At 33.4% G+C, this 22,999-nt stretch overlaps 4 protein-coding genes across 5 annotated transcripts; 3 read left to right on the top strand and 1 right to left on the bottom strand.

The window, feature by feature from the left end:
• Nucleotides 1-63: 63 nt before the first annotated feature.
• LOC114880990 lies at nt 64-6,453 on the top strand. The gene is made up of 20 exons (XM_046285484.1): nt 64-306; nt 375-553; nt 626-934; nt 1,021-1,148; nt 1,225-1,386; nt 1,447-1,661; nt 1,727-1,941; nt 1,994-2,262; nt 2,326-2,535; nt 2,596-2,701; nt 3,419-3,620; nt 3,701-3,870; nt 3,949-4,257; nt 4,326-4,453; nt 4,514-4,675; nt 4,753-4,964; nt 5,037-5,251; nt 5,324-5,595; nt 5,669-5,875; nt 5,949-6,453. The coding sequence occupies exons 1-20, from the start codon at nt 165-167 to the stop codon at nt 6,040-6,042; spliced, it is 3,906 nt and encodes a 1,301-aa protein (XP_046141440.1). The 5' UTR covers nt 64-164; the 3' UTR covers nt 6,043-6,453.
• A 7-nt stretch (nt 6,454-6,460) lies between these two features.
• Nucleotides 6,461-9,354, top strand: LOC114880978 (ionotropic receptor 75a-like). Its single transcript, XM_029197548.2, has 9 exons — nt 6,461-6,608; nt 6,687-6,862; nt 7,332-7,640; nt 7,723-7,853; nt 7,920-8,081; nt 8,164-8,375; nt 8,434-8,648; nt 8,724-8,992; nt 9,062-9,354. Exons 1-9 carry the CDS (start codon nt 6,461-6,463, stop codon nt 9,348-9,350), a joined length of 1,911 nt encoding a protein of 636 aa, XP_029053381.2. The 3' UTR covers nt 9,351-9,354.
• A 21-nt stretch (nt 9,355-9,375) lies between these two features.
• On the bottom strand, nt 9,376-14,149 carry LOC114880836 (methionine--tRNA ligase, cytoplasmic). Its single transcript, XM_029197278.2, has 16 exons — nt 13,697-14,149; nt 13,435-13,586; nt 13,251-13,367; nt 12,938-13,087; nt 12,735-12,857; nt 12,553-12,668; nt 12,351-12,467; nt 12,244-12,282; nt 12,003-12,167; nt 11,562-11,838; nt 11,103-11,484; nt 10,807-11,020; nt 10,483-10,719; nt 10,090-10,420; nt 9,790-10,020; nt 9,376-9,698 (listed from the first exon to the last, which is right to left on the bottom strand). Exons 1-16 carry the CDS (start codon nt 13,797-13,799, stop codon nt 9,549-9,551), a joined length of 2,904 nt encoding a protein of 967 aa, XP_029053111.2. The 5' UTR covers nt 13,800-14,149; the 3' UTR covers nt 9,376-9,548.
• A 100-nt stretch (nt 14,150-14,249) lies between these two features.
• On the top strand, nt 14,250-22,674 carry LOC114880841 (extensin-like). Of its 2 annotated transcripts, XM_029197300.2 has the most exons (16): nt 14,250-14,491; nt 14,600-14,731; nt 14,802-14,934; nt 15,018-15,131; nt 15,201-15,322; nt 15,556-15,752; nt 15,836-15,984; nt 16,057-16,122; nt 16,188-16,345; nt 16,429-17,379; nt 17,460-17,687; nt 17,787-17,839; nt 18,978-19,081; nt 20,535-20,579; nt 20,652-20,867; nt 21,169-22,674. In XM_029197300.2, exons 2-16 carry the CDS (start codon nt 14,690-14,692, stop codon nt 21,435-21,437), a joined length of 2,847 nt encoding a protein of 948 aa, XP_029053133.2. In that variant the 5' UTR covers nt 14,250-14,491; nt 14,600-14,689; the 3' UTR covers nt 21,438-22,674. The 2 variants fall into 2 exon arrangements, with proteins under 2 accessions (XP_029053133.2, XP_029053125.2); XM_029197292.2 differs by having other exon boundaries at nt 14,250-14,731.
• The last annotated feature ends 325 nt before the right edge of the window (nt 22,675-22,999 follow it).

The raw sequence follows: 22,999 nt of genomic DNA, 5'->3' as shown, positions 1-22,999 counted from the left end.
AGGTACTTAAATATTAATGTTAGGAGCATGTTTAACAATTCACAGTAGTTATGCTCAATATACGCTAAGGTAAAATATTAAAATAGAAATAGAATATTCATGAAAGGTATCGGTAACAGAACGTCTTATTGTAAAGTGTTTCTTAGAGAAATAATTTTTCTACAATGAATCGTGTGTACTTGTTGTTACTTTCGACGGTGCAATTAACCGCTGTTTTTTGTGCTAATGAAAATTACATTATCCGTGATTATTTCGCATTTAGAAAAGTGGGGAGGATCGTCGGCTTCTCTTGCGACGACGTGGAAAGTGCGTAAATTACTTTTGAATCTCAAACAATCTTTTCTTTAATTAATACATTTTTACGTTGAAAATAGATGATTTTAAACTTGCAAAGACTTTGAACGGTATGTACACTACATACATTTCGATGTCTAACTCCACAATTGAATCACGTTTAGATGTAAAGAAGCTTCTAACAGCTGAATATCATCAGTTAGGTGTTTTCTTGGACTGTCGATGTGATACTCAACGTTATATTAAAGTCATAGCCGATGTAAGTAAGATTGAAAAATGTTCATTCCATTAACTTGTAGGTATTCCAAATCAAAAGATTCACCCATTATAGGCAGGAAAGTATTCTATGTACGACGAGATGCACAAATGGTTGATCATAGGCTCGGATCTTCGCCAGACACTTGAAATACTAAACGACGATACATTTAGCGTTTCAACTGACGTTGTGATTGTTATACCATCCAATGACAATTATCTTCTCTATGACGTGTACAATCCATGTAAGGATCGAGGAGGATCGATGAACGTAACGTATTTCGGATCGTGGAGCAGTGAATCTAGATTAAATGTTAGCTTGAATCAGTCGAAATTTCAAAGGAGGTCTAATTTGCATGGAATGAAACTTAAAGTAGGCGTCGTTGTAAGTCTTCGCTAATTTCTATATCACTTATCCAACAGTGATAACTAAGGGATTTATTGATTGTAAAATAAATTGTAATTTTTCAGGTAAACATTAAAGTGGAGAACAAATCCCTGGATGAAACCATGTTAGAATATTCCATGAAATCAAAGTATGGTCGATCGAAATTTTTATACGTTCTTCTGCATCACTTGTCTGACCTCTTCAATTTCACGTAAAGATTGATTAATTAATATTAAAATGTGCTTAGAATTTCAGATTTCAAATTTTATGTTTCGTGCCTTTTACAGTATGGACCTTGTGCAAATAAATGCTCAAAGAAGATTCGACAATTCTGGTCCGGTATTTACGGCTTTCAAGAAGAAACTTATAGATATGTCGGCAAGTCCGGTTGCAATGAAGATAGATAGATTGACTAACGGAGACATAATTGGGCCTGTCTGGCCGATACGGTATAATACTACTGCCTCGGTATAATTCTACAGTACCTCTAATTAATTTCATTTTTATAGATCGTGCTTTATATTCCGCACAATTTCATCATCGAAAATGAAACCAACTCAATTTCTGCAACCTTTATCCATGAAAGTATGGTACGTAATATTCGCTACGATAGGAATGGTTACGATAATTTTGATTATTTTAATAAGAATGGAGGGTATACATTCTCCTACCGAAATATATGGACTATCTGTTTTACTAACAATAGGAGCAATATCTCAACAAGGTACATAATCGTTTGAAAAAAAAAATCATAACAAATCACTTTTGAAACATAATTATTTTCCACAGGATCTGCATTCATCCCGAATCGTTTCGCAGGACGCATTGCGTTTCTGCATACTCTGCTTTTCAGCGTGTTAATTTTAAATTATTATTCAGCAAGTATAGTGTCGAATCGTTTGAAGAACAAAGGCGAAAGAATGAATGATTCTTTGATCAGCTTGGCGAAGAGCAATATGAAACTCGCAGCGGAGTCGACTCCCTATATTCGTTCTTTTCTGCAGGTAATGCTTCTTTATGAAATATCAAACTTTGTGACATTTATTCGTTTAATAGGTACCAGATAAGGAGGTGAGATATTTCTACGAGAAACGTTGGATGAAAATACCAGAGTTCAATAGATACTTGCCACTGGAGGAGGGACTCGATCGTGTGGCAGATGGAAGTTTGGCTTATCACACGATGATCGATTCCGCTTATCCGTATATTGAACAATCGTTTAACTATCGAAGTATTTGTGAGCTGACGGAAGTTCATCTCTTCCGATCGATACTGGCATTCTACGCGAGACATAAAAGTCCTTTCACTGAACTGATGAAAATAGGGTATTGAATACGTTTAGTTAAATTACTCTTGTTTAAGGAATTAAATACGTCCTTTTTTTCTAGTCTGACAAAAATTCGCAACGTTGGCATCCAGAAACGGGAACTGAAACGATGGAGATCTAGGAAACCGTTCTGTCCAACCAATCTGTTAATCGCTGAACCTTTATCCATTCACGAAGCTGCCCCAGTTTTCATATTTCTGAGCTTCTCCATGTTCTTGTCTCTTCTTTTTTGCCTCGTCGAGAATTTATTATTCTACCTTTTTTCAGCACGGTGATTGTCATTTCTCCCATTAAACCTATTCGACTTTCTAATGAAATGTTTCATTTACAGGAGAGCGAGCGCATTAATGGAGAAGAAGCATTTGATAGGAAGAAACTTCGATTTATCAACATTAAAAGACGTCAATTTGCAGACTTCAAGAAATTTTAATGTAATCGAAAAATGAGCTAATTTTCGGAATCTTTAATTGTTCAAACAGAATTATGGATCCTTTGCACGTCATAGTTGCACCTTAATTTAGACTCTTCTCGTTATGTGATGGAGCTTTTATTATAAATGGGACTCTAAGGAACTAAATGACCACGCACGCGTGCCTTAATGCGTTTAATTACTGATATTCCGCACGTACCGACGATATTCATTAAGCGGTAAACTGACTATACGATATCCTTTCACCGCATTAACTCTGTCAGTTAATTACCAATATTAATATTACTAATATCACGAAAAGCCGGTCGCCAATTTATTATCGTGTAATTAATTTTCAAACTTGAATCTGTGAGGTTTCAAGGTGGCGATACCTTGAATATTTAACTTATCGGGAAGCTCGTTTATCAGCGATTAACTAATGTATATAAATTCTAAAATATTTCAATATTTTTTTCTTTCTGTCCAAATGATTGAAAGTGTATAATCTAGTTATTATAAAAAAAACATATAAGTCACTGTGTTTTATTTCCATCGCGTAACTCGTGTGTCACATCAAGGAACGAGACGTTCGAATAAAAAATTAATGAAGGAACTATGTTCACCTTTCGTGACTCGAGCAATTTGTCAGATTACACGAAATTGTTTGACAGGCTCGTCTTGAATATCAGAATACTAAATGACCATAATGAATTCAATGTATGAGACAAATGCAGCATATTAATTTCATCAAGTATACCATGCGGGAGGGTTCAATCCAACTATCACTAAAATTGTGAAGAATTTACTTGTTACAATGTCCATTATTTTTCTACTCTTCTTGCAATTTATTTTGATCTCCAACGCACAGGATCATACCTTCATACGTGATTATTTTGTGCATAAGAAAGTTCGAAATGTCGTAGGATTTTCTTGCGGTGACACTATAGGTACGTAATTTTAATTCAAGAAATATTAGACCATCAAATGGAAAATTTATATCTACATGACAATTACCACCTGTTCACAGGTGACTTCAACCTTCTGAAAACCCTGAGCACCATCGGTATATTTACAATAATACGAGAACCCAGTATGAAAATCGACTTTAGAAGATTTTTGAGAAGCGAAACGTGGACAGTAGGTGTTGTCATCGATGTACGTTGTCACAATGAAACGGCTGTCCGAATTTTTGCCGAAGTAAGAGACACAAAAGTTTAAAAATTCCATAGAACGATTACGATTAACGAAACTCTTAATCAAGATTGTACAATTTAGAGTTCGAAGCATCGAATGTACGATTACTCCTACAACTGGCTAGTACTTGGCTCAAATTACAATCGCAGCATTCCTCTTCTGAACGACACCGCGTACAATATAGTGACGGATCTTGTTCTGGCTATATCGAACGAGCATGGATACGATTTATACGATATTTTCAATCATTGTAAATATCGCGGTGGTTTATTAAATGTCACTAAACTCGGCACTTGGCGTCAAGATTCTGGATTAAACATTATCCTGACCCAGCCTTTGATTAACAGGAGAGCTAACATGCATGGTATGAGACTGAAGATATCTGGGGTGGTGAGTATTATTGTAAATGAAAATATATAAAAATCTAGAAGGTATTTATAATATAATATGATATTCAGATACAATACAGACCAAAGGACATGCGTCTAGAAGATTACATGCAGGATATTAATACGAGATCCTTAGACAGCATGCATAAATTTGTCCATGCTATGATGTTACACACGGGGGATCTTTTCAATTTTAGGTAACGAATAATAGCATCAAATTATAGAATTTTAATTAATCAACTCTCTTCTTTATTCAGCGTTCACGCATCAGAAATAATCTATTGGGACAGGCACAGCGTGCATGGTTTAATTTTTGAATTTTTAAGATCGAATTATATTGACTTTGCGAGCAATCCAAGGATTATGGTGTCTGAAAGATTAGATTTTGCTAGCCTCATTGGTGCAGCCTGGCCTATAAAGTAATCAATATCATTTACTAATATTATAAATAATCTTTTTCAAATGTAATAGATACGTTAAATATAATTCTGAGTAGACCCTGTTTCATGCTTCTATCAACATCAACTAATAAAATCAAATTGGAAATCTTTCTGAAGCCTTTTACGAGGCAGACGTGGTACGTGTTCGCAGCTTTTGGAATATTTTCCATCTTTATTATGAAATTAATTATGAATCGCGAGAAAGTAGGTAAAAGAGAGAAATATTCAGGAGCAGTGGTGCTTTCCATAGGAATTATAGCTCAGCAAGGTATGTATATATTAAAAATTCTCAATAACTAACAGAACACAATTTATTTGACCCTTTTCGTTTTTTCATTAGGTGCAAATTTCCTTCCAAAACGTGTACCAAGTCGCATAGCACTATTTCAAATAACCCTACATAGCTGGATAATGTACAATTATTATTCAGCTAGTATCGTCTCGGCTCGATTAAGCGAACCCTTAGACATGATGGAAGATTCAGTGACTGTTCTTGCTGATAGCAATTTAAAAATTGCTGCAGAAGCTGTGCCATATCTCAACTATTTTCTATACGTTAGTAGGATATAATTCAAATTCTAATTGAAGAACCATGATTTAATTTAATATCAGTAATACTATTATTAGAAATTGAACTGGGAATCAGATTATTTTCGTAAAAAACGTTGGGATCCTCTGCCAGAATCCAAACGATACTTGCCATTAGAGGAAGGAATCAGACAAGTGAGCCAAGGTATTTTAGCATATCACACCGACCCAAATACAGCCTACCCTTATGTGGAAAGGATGTTCGATTCCAATAAAATCTGCGAATTAACGGAGATCCATTTGTTTAAACAATCTGTGATGGGAATGTATGCTAGTCATAATGGACAATTCATTGAGATAGCCAAAATAGGGTAAGCATCTCTGCGTCCATTCTTCCTTGTTCTTCATGATTTAAAATTTATTTTATTTTGGTGTCTCTTTAAGATTGACAAAAATGTTCAACACCGGTCTTCGCAATCGTCAAATCAAACATTGGTCCTCAAGGAAGCCACAGTGTCAACCCGATACTTTATCTACCAGGAGTATCACCATCTATGAAACAGCACCAGCTTTACTTTTATTGGCGTTTGGTATAATCGTGGCTGGAACAATTTGTATTGTGGAAAATATTATTTTTAATCGTTCGATGAGGTGAATTGCGTTTCTATTTAAAAGCAATGATAGAAGATACCGTGGTTCTTAATAAAAATTATACGTCTTATAGGAAGATGGACGTAAATCAGAAGAAAAGAATTGGAACCAGAGGAAGTATTGCTAGCGGAAATAGTAGAGACAACTTGTTAGATTTAAATCATTGATCTTTATTGATTTTCAGAGTAGACAAATAGAGTTTTGATTAGACAAACATTTCTTTTATTTCTGTAATTTTCTGTCTTTAAGTACTCCTCGAGACATGTACCCCTGTAGACACTAAGAATCCGTCCGGCAAGTCGGCGACGTACAATAATTTATTGTTAGAAGTTTTCCCTCTGTTAAATTTTCTATTTGTAAATAATAATTAAGAAAAATATTTAGGTATTCTATCAAGCATACTAAGAATAGAGTTAAGTGGTACATGTGCAAACCAGAAGTTGTTTCCTTTGCTAAAGAACCATTACGTCAAAACTGACATGCTTTCTCATATAAAATGAAAGAAGGGATGACTTTGCTGGCTGATAGTTGCAACACGAACCTTCTGCATGCAGTCGTTCGATTTACAACCGAGAATAAAGTGCAATGATAGTAAGAAAAATGCACTTTCGAAGTTTCTTTTATTTGCAATTAATCGTCACCTTGTATGCAAACAATGTCAACATAATTCGCGATTATTTTCTTTTTAAACAAGTCAACAGGGTGGTTGGATTTTCTTGTGGAAACAGTGAAAGTAAGTAATAAGTGAATTAGGTTTTGAGATCATGTTAACTTCTCTTCTCGGTTCAATTAAGTGAATGTTTTAATTCAGATGACTATCAAATCATCCGAATTTTTAATGATGCTGGAATCGCAGCCTCCATAAAGCAACTTACATCAAACATCGACATATCACAATTTTTGTACAGTGATCATTGGAATTTAGGAGTGTTCTTGGATCTACAGTGTTCCTTTACAGACGATGATGTCGTTAAACTTTTCAGCGAGGTATACAGGGTGTTCGACAACAGATGGACAAAATTTTAAGGGGTGATTCTAGGGATTAAAATAAGACGAAAATCAAGAATAACGAAATAGCGTTTGCCGCTTTGTTTTCCAGTAATTAACGTTTAAAAATTCGAGTAAAGAGCGCCTGAAACCTGCAACCTGCCCAACACCGGCGACTGAACGTCAGGTCAACAGGGGAAGGTACAGTTATAACCAAGAATCGTTCAGTCGTCGGTGCTGGGCGGATTGCAGGTTTTAGGCGCTTTTTACTCGAATTTTTAAACGTTAATTACTGGAAAACAAAGCGGCAAACCCTATTTCGTTATTTTTGATTTTCGTCTTATTTTGATCCCTAGAATCACCCCTTCAAATTTTGCCCACCTGTTGTCGAACACCCTGTATAATGAAACCATCGAAACTGTTCTTTTAAATTATTACGAATAATGATATAGAAAAAACCATGATTTAGACTTCAGCCTATTACATGTTCGATCATCTGCACCAGTGGCTGATTTTGGGAGAGAGTATGAACCGTACTATTCAATTATTAAACGACAGCGTGTTCAGCATCATCACAGATGTAGTCATTTCTGTACCGAAGAATGACGATTATATTTTATACGATGTGTATAATCATTGCAAACCTTGTGGTGGTTTATTGAACATCACAGAATTTGGTAACTGGAGAGAAAATGATGGATTAGACATTAACTTGAAAACAGATAAGTTCTCCAGAAGATGGAATTATCATAAGATGAAAGTTAGAGTTGCTGGTGTCGTGAGTCTCAAATGGATGTACTTAATAATCATATATTACAAATTTGTCTGTTTATCTATAATAAATGATAGTCTTTACATAGGTAACTCAGAGGCCTAAAGATCAAATTTTGACAGAGTATCTTCAGGAGCAGAACAGTGTGGCACTTACAGATAACTGGCCGAAATTTGGATATTCACTCATAGTGCACATTGCTGAAATATTCAATTTCACGTAATTTTTCGCTAATTACAATTTCTTCGATTTTCTTATTTTTTTCAATACATGTTTTATTTATAGTTTGGAAGTGTTGGAATTAGACCATTGGGAGAAAAATGATAGGAACGGCCCGCTGGTTACTGGTCTCAGTAAACGTACTTTTGATTTGGGATACTATCCTTCGATTTTAACAAACGAAAGACTTAATTATGCGGACGTGATCACACAAGTTTGGCCTGTAAGGTAACTTTGGCATTAATTATTCCTGTACAGCTAATACAATTAATTAAATTTACAATCATCAAGTATATTGTGTTTTTTACAGAACTTGTTTTATGTTTCTCACTGTACCCTCATCAAAGATAGACATAAATATAATCTTTAGACCATTTTCAACAAATGTTTGGTACATGATATTTTTATTATCGTTCATTATAATATTCGCCTTGTGGATGATATTAAAAGTGGAGAAGAACGTTAACAATTCCGATTGTGGAACAACGGTTCTTATTATTGTAGCTGCAATGTGTCAACAAGGTATTCTATAAAAAAATTTATTACACAGTTTGAACAGATGGAAATTTTAATATTACAGGTTTACCATTTGTCAGCAATAAATGGGCAGGTCGTGTAGCATTTCTTCACACAATGATCTTTGGTTTACTTGTGTATAATTATTACTCAGCAGCAATAGTATCAGCTCGACTGAATGCACCTTCAAATAAAATGAATGATTCATTATATTCATTAATAAATAGCAAAATGAAGCTTACAGCTTACAAGGATATTTACTTCAATTTCTTATTACGAGTAAATATTTTAATTTTTGTACATAATATATATTAAACAATTATTTCTAATCGAAAAATATATACATATTTGCAGGCTCCTATACCGGAAGTACAATATTTCAAGAAATACTGGGACATTATACCAGAAAATAAAAAGTTTCGACCAATAGAAGAGGGTGTAAAGGGAATTATGAACCCTAGATATGCTTATCATGCAGATCCTATCAATATTTATCCAGTGATTGAACGTATGTTCAGTAAACAGATGATTTGTCAACTTAGTGAAATACATTTGTTTAGACCTAACACATTAGGTTTATGGTCAACTAAAAACGGTCCATTTCGAGAGATAACAAAGATCGGGTAAGAAATTTTATATATGTTTTTAAATAAGTAAATGTTGAGGTGGATTAAAAGACCTATTAACTTCAGCCTTATTAGAATAGCTACCGCAGGAATCAGAAAGAGGGAAATACTACGTTGGACCTCTAGGAAGCCTTATTGTGACAAAGACAAACATTATGTATCAAGCGTTACCATTCACGAAACAATACCAATAATACTTCTTTTATTTATTGGAATTGTACTGTCTGCTATAATTTGTTTTATCGAGAATATTGTTTTTCATGTGTTGCAAACAAAACAGGGGAAGGAAAATTATAAACAAGTTTTGCAAAAAAATATAGCTGTAATTAGAAAGAAAATTGTAACAAAACAATGATTTCATGAATTATTTAATGCAGTGATTCTTTCCATATGTATAAATCAATTTTATTAAATGAAATATATGGATTACATTAGTTAAGAAAATATCATACTGATGTACTTTCAAAGTGTATTCGCTGAAATAAGAGATGAAAAATGGGCCTGTATTGTATGAAATTTTACATCTTCGCGATGATGAAGAAATGCGTGTAATTTACTTCTTTTTCTTCGACTTTTTATCAGTCGGAGCTGGCGTTATTCCAGTGAGATCAGCTAATTGTTTTTTAAGTTTTATCAGTTTTTCCACTTCGGGCTGCCATACTGATTTCTGTTCTTTAGCTTTCAGTTCACGTACGAGATCACCCTTAACAAACAGAGATAAATATATGTATATTAATATGAAACACCATAGAGGCCACCGTAAGTTTAACTATTGTAATATGATCTTGACAAACCTGTTTAGTAATAGCTGATTCCAAACTTGCAACATCCACGGAAGCACCCCCGTTTTGTTCAGGTACAAAGACCACTTCCGGCTTTTTATTTTTTGGTTGTGATGACTCAGTAGGCTTACTCGATCCGCTCATGAGATCAGAAAGTTTTTTCTTCAAATTTAAAAGAATTTGAACCTCTGGTTGCCAAATGCTTTTATCGTGTTTAGCTTTCAATTCCCTAACCTTATTGCCCTAGAAATACAGAATACATACACTGTAACGATTATTAGTAATTTTCATTGTTATTAAAGTTTTGCTAACCTGTTCTGCTATTGCAGCTTCTAAACTTTTAACGTCATTATCGTTATTTTTTTGCGCGTCATTTTTAGTTTCTTGTTTCCCAGCATATTTTTGTCTCAACGTTTCTACCTCTTTCTCCTCTATCTTTTTAAACAGAGGAGATGGTTTACCGATTTTATGCCCCGTTGGGAGTATGTTTGTAATAATGTCAGGAATGTAACCATAATTGCTAGCATCCAATCCTAGTTGCGTTCTAATTTGGCGTGAAACATTAGGCATATACGGAGCTAGAAGAGCCGACAAAAGACACGCTAAATTGCAGCAAATACCGATGATCGTTCCTGCTCTCTTCCTACAAACAATAAAAAGAACACGTTAATCGTGTAACATTATATGACTGAAACTTATACTTACTTATCAGTGTCGGATCCTTTAATTTTGACCCATGGTTCTTGGAATTGCATGTACTGATTTCCATGTTTTGAAATCGCTAAAACATGTTTCAAACCATCGCGTAATTTAGCTTGTTCCAAATTGTGTATGTAAGAAGACAATTCCCGTTGAGCTAACACTAGTAGTGTTAAATCCTCTTCTTGCAGTGTCATTGCTGGTATTTTAGATTCGAAGTATTTTTCAGCAAATACTAGGGCCCTAAAAGTTTTTAATAATAATAGTAAAAAGAAGAAAAAGATTACTCCTATCATTTAGGTAATTCGTGATACTTAATACACCACGTACCTGTTAACAAAGTTTCCAAAATTATTTAATAATTCATTATTATTTTTGGTTACTAGATCTATCCAATTGAAATTAGAATCTTGAGTTTCTGGTCTAACATATGCAAGATAAAACCGCCAAACATCAGCAGGTATGCCGGTATCTCTGGCATCAGTTCCGAACACTCCGATACCTCTGGATTTTGAAAACTTTGTATCTTCGTAATTCAGGTATTCTGAACGAGTGAATTATTAGTAATTAACTATATGTATTATAGAAAGGTTTATGTAACATTGTTAACGTGTTTGAATTCGTACCTGTTGCCATTAAATGCTTCAATAATACATATCCTTCATTAGCTGCTAATAAACAAGCAGGGAACATTATTGCATGGAATGGAACATTGTCTTTTGCCATAAATTGATATAAATCAACTTCTACGTCTGTTGGTTTCCACCACTGTTCATATTCCTTAGTGTATCTTTTTGTAATACTGATATAGCCAAAGGGTGCATCAAACCAAACATAGAATACTTTATTTTCAAAACCTTTTACAGGGACAGGTATTCCCCACTTTAAATCACGCGTTATACATCGTGGTTTAAGTCCATCGCGTAGCCATGGTTTTGCGACAACTTTTGCAACAGTCGACCACCCCTTTTCCACAGTGGGGGACCATTCTTTTAACTTACTCTCTAACTGTAACAGACAATATTTTATTAATTCACATTCAATAAATTTAACATGACAATCTAACATAAAATAAAAATATTTACCTTAGGTAAATCTAAAAAGAACTGTTCCGATTTCTTAACAATGGGTCTATTACTGCATACTTTACACCGGGGAGATATTAAATCCGTCGCATTCACTAGATGACCGCATCCATCGCATTGATCACCACGTGCATCTTCGTATTTACATCGTGGACACGTTCCTTCTACAAATCTATCTGCTAAAAATCTATTGCACGACTCGCAGAGAAGTTGATCTACTATTTCACTTAATATATACCCTTGCGATTTTATTCTTAAGAAAAATGATTGCACGATTCTGAAAGATAATATATTATACTTTTATAATATCACAAATTTGCTTATTTTACTGCGATAGTAACATAAAAAAATGACTAAAAACTAATTCGACCTACAACTCTAAAATAATAAAACCTCAAAAAATTACATTCTATAATGCGGCTAGTACGAGATCCATCTTACTCTGTTTGTTCAGGCGTTGTAGTGCGACCAAAATAATCAAACCCTATGCTAAACCATCTATAAATGTCATTATGTATATCGAAAAATTTGTCGCAAATAGCTTGTGGTGTTGTTTTTTCTTCCAAAGCTTTAGCTTCTGTAGCAGTACCATATTCATCAGTTCCACTGAAATATTAAATCAAAGTTATTTAATACATAACACCTGGAATTAATATACAACATATATAAAACATATGCATACCTAATGAAAAGGGTATTATAATTTCTTTGTCTACAATATCTGTAAACAAAACATATAATTTAAAACGTTTATGTTTAGATTATGATAATCCACATTAAGATACAAACCTGGCAAAAATATCAGCAGAAAGTACACAACCAATAATATTTCCTAAATGAGGAACATTGTTAACATAAGGTAATGCAGATGTTATTAAAATATTTCTTTCCCCTTTCTTTGGTAATCTGAAAGTAATATAAATATATTTATATTAATTACACATTTATTATTTGTATTTAAATAAAAACATTTATGTACATTTAAGCTTACACAGGGTAAGGAGAATTTTTCACATCTGGATATGACTTAGAAGACCAATTACTTGCAATATTTTGCATCTCTTCTTGGCTAACTGCTTCTAATTCTTTCTCTTTAGTTGGGCTTATCTGTTAAGTTATTTGTTTATATGATTACATTGCTTAATACCATGATTAAAATTTTGATGAACTTACATCACTTGGTTGTGCTTTATTAGCTGGTGAATTTAGGGAACTAATAACAGGAAACCAGGATGCAGCTTGAATACTGACAATTGCTCTCAAACCTCTTTCAAATTTATATTCCTGAATAGAATCCTAAACACCCAAAAAACTGTATTAATTGAAAAAACAATGTAAATATCATGTATAAAAAAGATAATGAACAACTGTTTTACCTGAATAATTGGCAGTAATTCAATATTGGCTAACCAATCTTTAAGAAATAAATATTCTTTACATAATTCTTTTCCAATTTCTGTAACTAACACAGTAGACCATACAGTTACCCAAATACAGGTATCTGCCAATGACAAATCATTATGATCCTAAAATATTCATAGAAAAATCGTAAGTTAATCTTAACACGTTCCGTGACGCGTGGGGCGTATACGCCCCACGTCATATGGGACTTAACGTGTACAGAAATTGGTCCAGCACGGAACGTGTTAATGTTATATTGATATTTCTATGTATTTTATTACAAATTACCTTATTTAAGTACTTTTTCTCCTTTAATTCTCTGTTGAGTTCCCCCAACAAAGACCATAAGCATAATTTACTTGCTGTTTTATATGTTCCTGTATTACTATAAAGCACTATAGCTGGCTATATAACATTTATAAATTTCAATTAATTGAAATATAACAAATTTGCATCATTTATAATTGTTTACCTGTAACTTAGAAATATCCCATTCCAACCACTTATTATTCAGAGCATTTGATTCTTTAGGTGGAGGTACTAATAGTTGCATTGCTGCACTAGTGCTAAATAACACTAATCCAGATGGTAGTTCAACAGCAGGTAAACGACCCAAGAAACTTACTATGCATAGAATAAGAAACAAAGTATATTGAAATAGTTTAAGAAATGTAATAAAGTTTATGAATAATTATTGAAATGGAAGTTCTCCACTTGGAAAGGTTGTGTTTTACCTTTAGGCTGTACCGTCTTAACGGTAACAGACTGTTGGGCCATTTTAGCTGCTATTATTAATTTTAACGCGTTTGGATTACCTTCGTTCGTTGAAATAATCATTTTTATTAATAAATTAATAAATATTCACAATAAATAAATGAAAATATGTTCAGCACACAACCGACACATGTGAGCGACAATGGAAGTGACTACTAGTGACTATCAGTGACCATGGCTGTAGTCACTGATCAATCCCCCCTTGCTGCTCCTCTTGTTACTGTAATATGGCAAGGCTGAGCTCGAGACATTAACTGACAATGGGTAATGGGTGCAGTATTTGATATCGAAGCAATTTGCTATTACCATCAACGTGCGTTATGTTCCCTTTATTATACATATATTGTAATTTTTCCCCTTTCATTATTTTCAGTTTTCAAAATTTTGAATAAGCAAGGGACCATGTGCTTGTTTTGTGTATCTCACCAATATCATTTATATGGTTTCGTAGCGACATCAACGCCGTCTGGAGTTTCACCGCAAGTATTAATTTTCGTTACAGCATGAAATACGGGAGTTTGGAGGGCCTGGTACTCTGGTACTCTGGTACTCTGGTATACATACTGAGAGAATGGTAGTGAATGATTTGTAGTATTGGTTAATATTTTATGAAACTACTTCGAAATTAATTCAGTAATAACTGTTTTAAGCAAATATTCGTTATGAAAATATATATTGCGGCTAGTTTTTATTAAATGATTAAGTATATATGACAATACAGTTTAACTCATTGGCGCTTAATTGGAGATTTATTGGTATTAGCTAGAACCTCGGTTTTTTACAATATACGTGATTTATATACGTAGAAACTATAATACTAAAACAGAAATGTTATATTTATTGGTTCATTTCTTTTAATATAGTGATAAAACATTTAAATGGTGTTGACTATATGCATGTTTTGACGTTATGAGCAAAAAGATTTTTGACAAGGCTGTATATATTTCATCTCTATGGCTAAAGGAAAATTAAGAGGATCAGATTCAAACAATAAGGTAGGCTGTAAAATGATTTTCATATTAGTTTAGATTATTGTTAAACTAATACATTTTTTTAAATGTACAGCTGACAGCTTCAAATGCAACCTTTAAAAATGGGGAGACATATACATCAGAGTTTGAAATTAATGAAATACCACCTAGTGCCCGCACATTGCTTACAAAGGGTTACATACAGGATGAAATTAATTCCTATTCAGGTCTATTCTTGTTATTTAACTATGTGTTTTATGTCTAATATCTAATATATAATTCATACCCAATACTTCTTAAACATATTTAGGTGCTACTGTTTCAACACGTGGACGTTTCATGACAGAACAAGAAAAATTACGTTGTCCTAGTGAACGTCCTTTGTATCTTTATATACAGGGACATACAAAACATAATGTGGACTGTATGTTACTTTTTTTACAATCTTTATAAAACTTAGAAACATATTTCAGAAACATTTCTTTTTTTGCAGTGGCTATACAAAAAATTAATGAAATTATTAAAACTGAACACCAGAGCTCTTTAAATAGGCCAAGTAGATTTACTAATGCACCACCACCTCTTATGAGTTTACATTCCGGAGTTACATCCGTAGTATGTAATATTTTTATATAACGTATGATAACTATGAGTGCGCGCGGTAGCTGAAAATTTGGGTTCTGAGTCTCGGTTCGTTTGGGGTCGGCAGGGTAATTGAGGGGTACCCCGAAAAAAATTTTCAACCCGAGCTCTATCCGAATTTTCGGATACCCGCACACCTCAAATGCTAACCAACATATCTGCAATTTATACTTTTCTTTACCAATATATGTGCATAATTTTGACAGGAAAAAATTTGTGTTGGAATAGAAAATGCCCCAGAGGGGTTTGACTTACGAGGTAGAATTATAGGTGCAGGGGGTGCAAATTTATTATATATTAGGGGTGAAACAGGTGCAAATGTAACTTTGAGAGGTAGAGGATCACAGTTTATTGATCCTGTTTTAGGAACTGAATCTCCAGAACCTCTGCATTTGTATATAGAGTAAGATCGTTTGTTCATATTTTTTTAAAATACAAATTTTCTGTTTGTGCTGATAAAATATATTGTATGTTTTGTTTATATAGGCATCCAAAGCCAGAAGCATTACAAAATGCAAAGCAATTAGCAGTTAATTTAATTCAAACAATGCAATCTGAATTACAGTCATACATACAGCAACAACCACCTCCGGTACAATCTCAGCAAGTTATCGAGCAATCGCAAATACAACAAAGTACGAACTATACTTATATAAATATATTGGGATCATAATTTTTTATTCATAATCATTATCATTTCTTTATAGCACAGTTCCAAACTATGAACATCGGTACCTTGGGACAACCTAATGTTGTTACTATACAACATCAAGGTAGAGTGCATAGTTAATAGGAACTAAAAATTCTTTTTCTAATCATTATAAACCATTCTTAACAGATATTATACAACATCCGCAAAGTAGTGTAGTAACATTACCAGCAACAATTCTCACTGCTACAGTAGCTGGTGCACCAGGATCTGGTATAACAGTTCCTCCACCTGGAGTACACATTCCTCCTCATTCTGGACCATTAGTACCACCACCACAAACTCAAGTAATATTTAAATTTAAAAAGTGTATTCAATAACCATAGCAATTGAAATTATTTTTGTTCTAACTTGATGTTTTATATAAAAGGAGATACAGACATTTATGCCACCTCCACCAGTTGGACAAGTACAATTAATCGGTCCTCCATCAACAGTAAGTCAAGTGCAATACCAAATTCATCCCGGACAACCACTACAGATTCAAGGAATTCAACCGGGATCACAAGCATCACCTCAGCCTGTGGCTCAAATGTACGTGATGAGTCAGCCACCGCCTCAAAATCCGGCTCAACAAAATTTCATTACAAGTAGCAGTGCGCCAGTCAGTGGTGCAGTTTCTTATGTTTATACTCAACCGAATGTACAAAGGCCTTCTACGCCATCGCAAGGAATAATCGAAGCTGTAAACGTGAATTTACAACAACCACCCCCACAGGCTCCAATTAATATAACCCAACAACCGCCTCCGCCACTATTGCATCTGCATTTTCCGCCACCAAATTTTCCTCCAAATCAACCACCACCCCCAGTACCACAAACTTATCAAATACAGTATCAACAAGTGCAAGCACCTGTATCACAGTCGCAAACACAGTTTGTATTGCAACCAGGAGAGCATATTGTTCCACCACAGTTACAACAAAATCATGAACAATCTCAGGCCGTGGCACAACATATGTTACCTCCACAATTCGAGGGTCATGCGCCTCAATTTCATTTACAAGTACCACCTCCGACTACCCAAACTTTCTTAGTCCCTAATGCTCAATCACCCCAACATCCTCAACAACATCCTCTTCCTCCTGGAGGTGAAATTCAACATCAGCAGGAAGGACCAGTGGATCACGGACCACATCCCCAACCAGTACCACCTCCGCAGATTGTACCACCACCACCATCAGCTGCTCAAATGCCAAATTCAATGAATATTCTTACAAGTATTCCGCCACCAACGCAAGCACCTCCTCCGCAAAATGCTCCATGGTTGTATCCAGCGCAACAACCGCAGCAAATGTTACAGTCGCAGGGTCAATTGCAGGTGACGTAACGGTATCTACAACGCACATTTTAATTACGTACAATGTACGTTAATAAATATGTAAAATTTGTATTTCACAGGTTCAAATGCCACCTGCAAATATACCTTTACACAATGTACCTCCACCTCAAGTGCAAGCACAGATACAATATCATGCTCAGCATATGCAGTATCAAAATGGGCATGTCCCGCCACAATTACATTATACAGTTCAACCACCACCTCAACAGTTTGAGCAAAAACCTGATTCACCGGAACAGAAATCTCACGGGGTAAAGAGAAGATTTTCAGATGTTGAAACAAATCCGGTTAGTTCCTCGAATTTATTGCTACATTTAAATAAATTAATTTGTTCTTGTGTAAAATCTTAAAAATTTAAATGTATTTTTTCGCACAAAAAAAAACAGGAAGCATCGCCGTATCAATGTGTTCCCCTACCTGCTCAACGTCATGGAACAGGGTAAGTGAAGTGATTAAATTTCTCTTTACTTAGTTTTATATAATTGTTATATTTATGTGTACACAGTGTAGTTTTCTTGAAGTATACGAGAAGATTAAACTTTGATGCGTGAATAAAGCAGGTTTAATGGATTTTAATTACATATTTAAATATGTATTTAAAACACAATATAACCGTGCTTACTTTTTTTATATAATAATTTAAATTACTATAATATTTTATTAAATTCAAAACTGAAAAACAGTGTTATATTGGAACATAATTTTTTAATGCTTTAAACCATTTTCTATAGTACCATTAACAGTGTTGGGAGTCTCTTATCTATAAAAACTGCTTTATAAATAATTGTTTAGACATGAAGATTGAAGTTAAATGAAATCAGTTTACTTTATAGTGAGCTTGAACATATATATTGCGACATATTAAATTCTTTCCAGAAACCTGTTTTAATTAAGATGTACCAATCTCAGTAAATAAGAAGGAAATGATTTTACTTATTTCCTGATCGTAAATTTATTATGAAAAGTTAAACTCATTCATAGAGTAAGGTGTATTGATTTATTCTTACAAGCTATAATTTGACAATAAGAATTTTTACATATTCACAATCAAAATTATCTTTAAACAACTGTTTTACTTGCGATAAGATGTAGAATTTGTATAAACGTACATCCAAGTAATCGGGACGTTTAAAGTGGTTGATTGTGAATATACTGAATCTTTTCACAGAATATTATGTTGATAAAAGAGTTTATTTATGTATGTGACTTTCCTAAAATAAATTTCTTTTTCACATGTATCACAAATGAAATAATAGCTCTATTCTCAGTAGTGATATTTCAGTGGAAGATATACATATGTGATCCAAGCTTTTAGTGCTAGTTAATGATAATGCTACCTTACAGATTATATGTAAACCAATTGGGAATAATTATAATAATATTCTGTGTTATATAGAAATAAAATACATTTCACATTAAGTTTGGTATGATTAACTATGACCTGAAAATATCAGGTATTTTTAACATTTCAGAAGTATCCATGGCAGTGCATCAGGTGATATTTGCTTAAGTTTTGAAATGTTTATTTATAACCATAGATTGTGCGTTAATAATTTGAAACTGAATTGTTTAAGCAGAGAAGGTGATCGACAGCAACAAGTCTTACACGGTCCATCACCAACAGCTACGGGTCTACCGCATGGAGATCGAAACAAGCTGCTAATGCCACCTCCACATCCAGGTCTGTAACTAAGAGTATTCAAGCTGAAAGAGTGCTGGATACCTTTTGAAAATTAACACACATGTGATGACTATTAAATTAAATGTACAAAATTAAGTAACAACTCATATTTTCATTTTTCATTTATTTTTGCATTTTCATTTCAGATGGGTATCTAGCATTGTTTCTCAATACTCTTAGCCTGTAGTATATTACTTATTGTAAAAATACATTTTTTACTAAACAGTATAAATTTTGTCTTACTCTTAATTGCCATATGTTTAGCGATCTGCTTTCCCAAAGTAGGTACTTGTACAAATATTTTGCAGATGGACGACAGGATTGGCTACAGCCATTTACGATATCATGATAATAGATTGCTTTCTATTTGTCCTTGTTTGTTATTATTTAGAATTAACAAAAGTTTCGCTCTATTATATTATACCATTATAATAATTAAATTAACTTAAGCATCTTAATTTAAATGCTTTTTCGTATGGTTTTCATCCAAGTATATGCGTTTTCAGATCTCTATGCAACAAAGTGATTTTACATTTCAGTGATTAATTTTAACAAGTATTAACTATGATTATTACCATTCGCGTTATGTTGAAATGCATTATACATATATTTTAATATAAGTATTTTAAGTTTAACGAGCTAAATTATTAAGGTTGTATTACTTAGGACAAAGCGGAGCATGCGAATACATGGATTACTGTATCAACATTAATAAGTATCAATTTAAAAATTATTTAATGCTGTTCTTTTTGTCTGTACACAATTTTCAGAATCAATTGTGTGGATTTTGCTGAAAAATCATTTGTACTTCATAATTCTATTTAATTCATAGTAAATCCACTTTGGTGTGATGTCAAGGATGGCTTTAATTGGAAACTCGGTTTTTGTAGATGTAAATAAGTGCTTAATAATAAATTTTATTTTACAGATCACGAGCTAGGTAGAAAATGTAGGCTGAATAACCTGAACGATAACTGTAACACCATAACTGATGCCATGGACTAAAATGTATTATGTGTTTTCTAATGAATGTAGCCCTATAATCAGTATTTATTTTCTTGTTTTAGTTAGAAATGGTCAATGGCGTGAAATATTGTTACGTCATTCTGTAATATTACAGATTAAAATAAATTTTTGTTTACACAACATATTCATCTTGAGAAGAAAAGTAAAAAGCAGTAACAATTGAATAGTATGATAATATTTTAAACAATAGAAATAGTTTTTATACTTTTAAAAATTTGTAGAAACTTTTGAATTGTATACAAAGGAAAAATAATACATCTGCATCTTTATTCTTATTTTTAATAACAATCTAATACCATTTAAGTTGATCGTTTTACTACAATATTTCATCACGTTATTCGCCATATTAATTCTGTGATACATTTTAATGTAGTTGTTGCATATCTTCCAATATATTTTGTTTCATTTCATTATTTCTATTATTTAGGTGAAAAACGCAACATGGATCAAAAACCTCCAGGCATGAGTTCAGGTATACTTAAAACACATTATCATACGTATAGATATTCAGTATAGATTTATTACCTGTATATTTGGATCACAGGAAATGAGCAGAATACAATGGGAGATTTGATGAACATTCATCCAGGAGGTGGACCACCTCTACCTCCACCTCTTCCACCACAGGCACCATGGCAGAGTCACCACGTTAGAGTTCCATGGGGTAGACCACCGCCGATGCCAAGAGACGGAGACTACCAAGGAATGTGTCCTACTCTACCTCCAACTAATATGCCACCACCTCAAATTAGACCCAGAGGTATACATACTGAATAATGGCAATGTAAATAATTGTTTACATGTATACATTTGTAAATATAATCTATATGATTCACTGAAAAATTCAATATTTCATTGATCTCAACATTTATGTTGTTTATAATACATGCATCAGAAAAGATTAGTAAAATTATGCGGTTTCTATCGATGAACTTTTCAATTTTAAAAGATAGTTTTCTTTTTCTATCAATTTAACAAACTTTTTTTCATACATTTAATTATTATACTTTACCTTAGGTCTGCGTGTGTAATTTAATGACAGTGTTTCCGTGATTATTTAGGACACGTTGAAGGTAATCGTTCGCCGCTACAAAATGCGATATTGGAGCATCAAATGAATGTCGAGTATAATCAAATGCTACCGTATACAACAAAACCTCCCCCTTATAATTCACATCCATTGATGCAATCCATTTGCAATCCACCACCACCACCACCGCCGCATCATCAGCAACGACCGCAGCATCCTCCTCAAACAGCGCAACATTATCAGGTGCCAATTTCTCAAACATATCAGCCACCGACTTCCTGTCCGCCGTGGATGAATTAAATACATTCATGTATGATATTATGAACGGACGTCTTACACTAGTACCTTAAAGATGGCTAATGCAATCCGTCCAATGTCATGCCATGTATGGTAAAAATTCATTTATCTAAATAAAATATCACTGATTGTCTGATTAACTAAATGTACTGTTGAATTCTTATTATTAACAGTTACTGGCAAGTTAATACAGTTATTAACAAGAAAATACAAGTCATTAATGGAGACGAAAATCAGTGATCTATTATCTAAACACTTCAATTATTCAAACTATCATGTGCTTCGACATGTTCAGATGAATGAAGTTCTACCGTATTGTTGGTTTCAAAAGACGTAAAAAATATAAATAGATGGTATTGCATTATGTTATCTTCAACGAATTGTTCCATGCGATGGTTAATGATTAATTTAATTGTTCGTTACGAGAGTGTATCGCTACAAAAAGACGCTGTTCTGTAAAAATTGTGTATATGTTACAAATTATTTATGGCGAATGTTTGCAAAGCTTTAGATAGCGTAGGATAGTAATAAATTTATAAATACCATGCCGCATGCGTGTTTAGTGCGACGAAAATGCGTCGAGTCATGATTTATAAAAAAAAAAACAGAGAAAGGAAGAGACTATAAATCATTGTGACACGAGTGCATATATGTATATGTACAATACTGATTAGTTCCAAGAAATGCTTTTTAGTATTCACGCACACACGAGGACCTAGGAGTATACATTCTTTCGTTTGAATCTGTAATATGTAATTAGTCTCTTCTCAAACTTATTATATACTGTCTATTTATATCATGTTTCGTTATCCACATATTCTTTGTACCGTGTGTTATCTATTTGTAGACAATCTACGTACGGTGTATGCGATTTTGTATGGAAACGTGAATAAATTGTTTCCAATGATTTTACGGGATCCCATCAAAGTTGCGGAGTTCCTTCAACAAGAAAGTTCACTGCGATTTCTTTCTGTAAATTATTATAGTCGACAATTTTTTTAATTTCACGATTAAGTGAACAGAATCAGTATCCTTACGAGTCTTCATGAAACGATCCTCGATACAGTATGATACTTTGAACACTGTGTATTAAAAAGTATCAAGCTTAAGCTCTGCTGAATTTCGACTGATGTGCGGAATCTTTTACCTTAGGTTAAATCATTATTTTTATGATTTAGTTATAGGAATATATTTTTCGATGGAACATAATTTTTGAATAAATTAATTTAATCGTAGTTAATATATATCCTGATGTTTACTCCTTGATTTGCAGTGGAAAATCTCTATCTTTTAAATCACATTTAAAAGCTTTATATTTTTTTAAATATAAACATTATCAATGCTTATTTTTTTTATTCTTTTAAATATAAACATTGTCGATATTTATTTTTTCCACCCTTTTAAATATACGCTCGTTTCGCGTATATCGATTTCTGCCGGTGGATGTTGTTAAAACAACACTGTTTTTGCTACCAATCAGCCATCGTTCTAATTAAAGTCGTTAAACGTTCGAACAGGGTAACTGCGGTGATCGAATATTGGCCCAGACTTTTTTTTATGCCGGA

This window comes from Osmia bicornis, chromosome 4 (genome assembly GCF_907164935.1).
Source record: "Osmia bicornis bicornis chromosome 4, iOsmBic2.1, whole genome shotgun sequence".
Lineage (NCBI taxonomy): Eukaryota > Metazoa > Arthropoda > Insecta > Hymenoptera > Megachilidae > Osmia > Osmia bicornis.
This window is presented reverse-complemented; position numbering and strand designations above follow the sequence as displayed.

Coding starts and splice junctions, on each gene's coding strand:
- LOC114880841 (XM_029197300.2), top strand. CDS start 14,690: ATGGCTAAAGGAAAATTAAGAGGATCAGATTCAAACAATAAG. Junction 15,985..16,056: donor GCAATCGCAAATACAACAAA/GTACGAACTATA, acceptor ATTTCTTTATAG/CACAGTTCCAAACTATGAAC. Junction 17,840..18,977: donor GCTCAACGTCATGGAACAGG/GTAAGTGAAGTG, acceptor TTGTTTAAGCAG/AGAAGGTGATCGACAGCAAC.
- LOC114880990 (XM_046285484.1), top strand. CDS start 165: ATGAATCGTGTGTACTTGTTGTTACTTTCGACGGTGCAATTAACCGCT. Junction 2,702..3,418: donor CAAGAAATTTTAATGTAATC/GAAAAATGAGCT, acceptor GCATATTAATTT/CATCAAGTATACCATGCGGG. Junction 5,876..5,948: donor ATTTTTAATCGTTCGATGAG/GTGAATTGCGTT, acceptor TACGTCTTATAG/GAAGATGGACGTAAATCAGA.
- LOC114880978 (XM_029197548.2), top strand. CDS start 6,461: ATGATAGTAAGAAAAATGCACTTTCGAAGTTTCTTTTATTTGCAATTA. Junction 8,082..8,163: donor ACACAAGTTTGGCCTGTAAG/GTAACTTTGGCA, acceptor TGTTTTTTACAG/AACTTGTTTTATGTTTCTCA. Junction 8,649..8,723: donor ACTTCAATTTCTTATTACGA/GTAAATATTTTA, acceptor ACATATTTGCAG/GCTCCTATACCGGAAGTACA.
- LOC114880836 (XM_029197278.2), bottom strand. CDS start 13,799: ATGATTATTTCAACGAACGAAGGTAATCCAAACGCGTTAAAATTAATA. Junction 13,587..13,696: donor TAAGACGGTACAGCCTAAAG/GTAAAACACAAC, acceptor TTCTATGCATAG/TAAGTTTCTTGGGTCGTTTA. Junction 12,468..12,552: donor AAAAATTCTCCTTACCCTGT/GTAAGCTTAAAT, acceptor TATTACTTTCAG/ATTACCAAAGAAAGGGGAAA.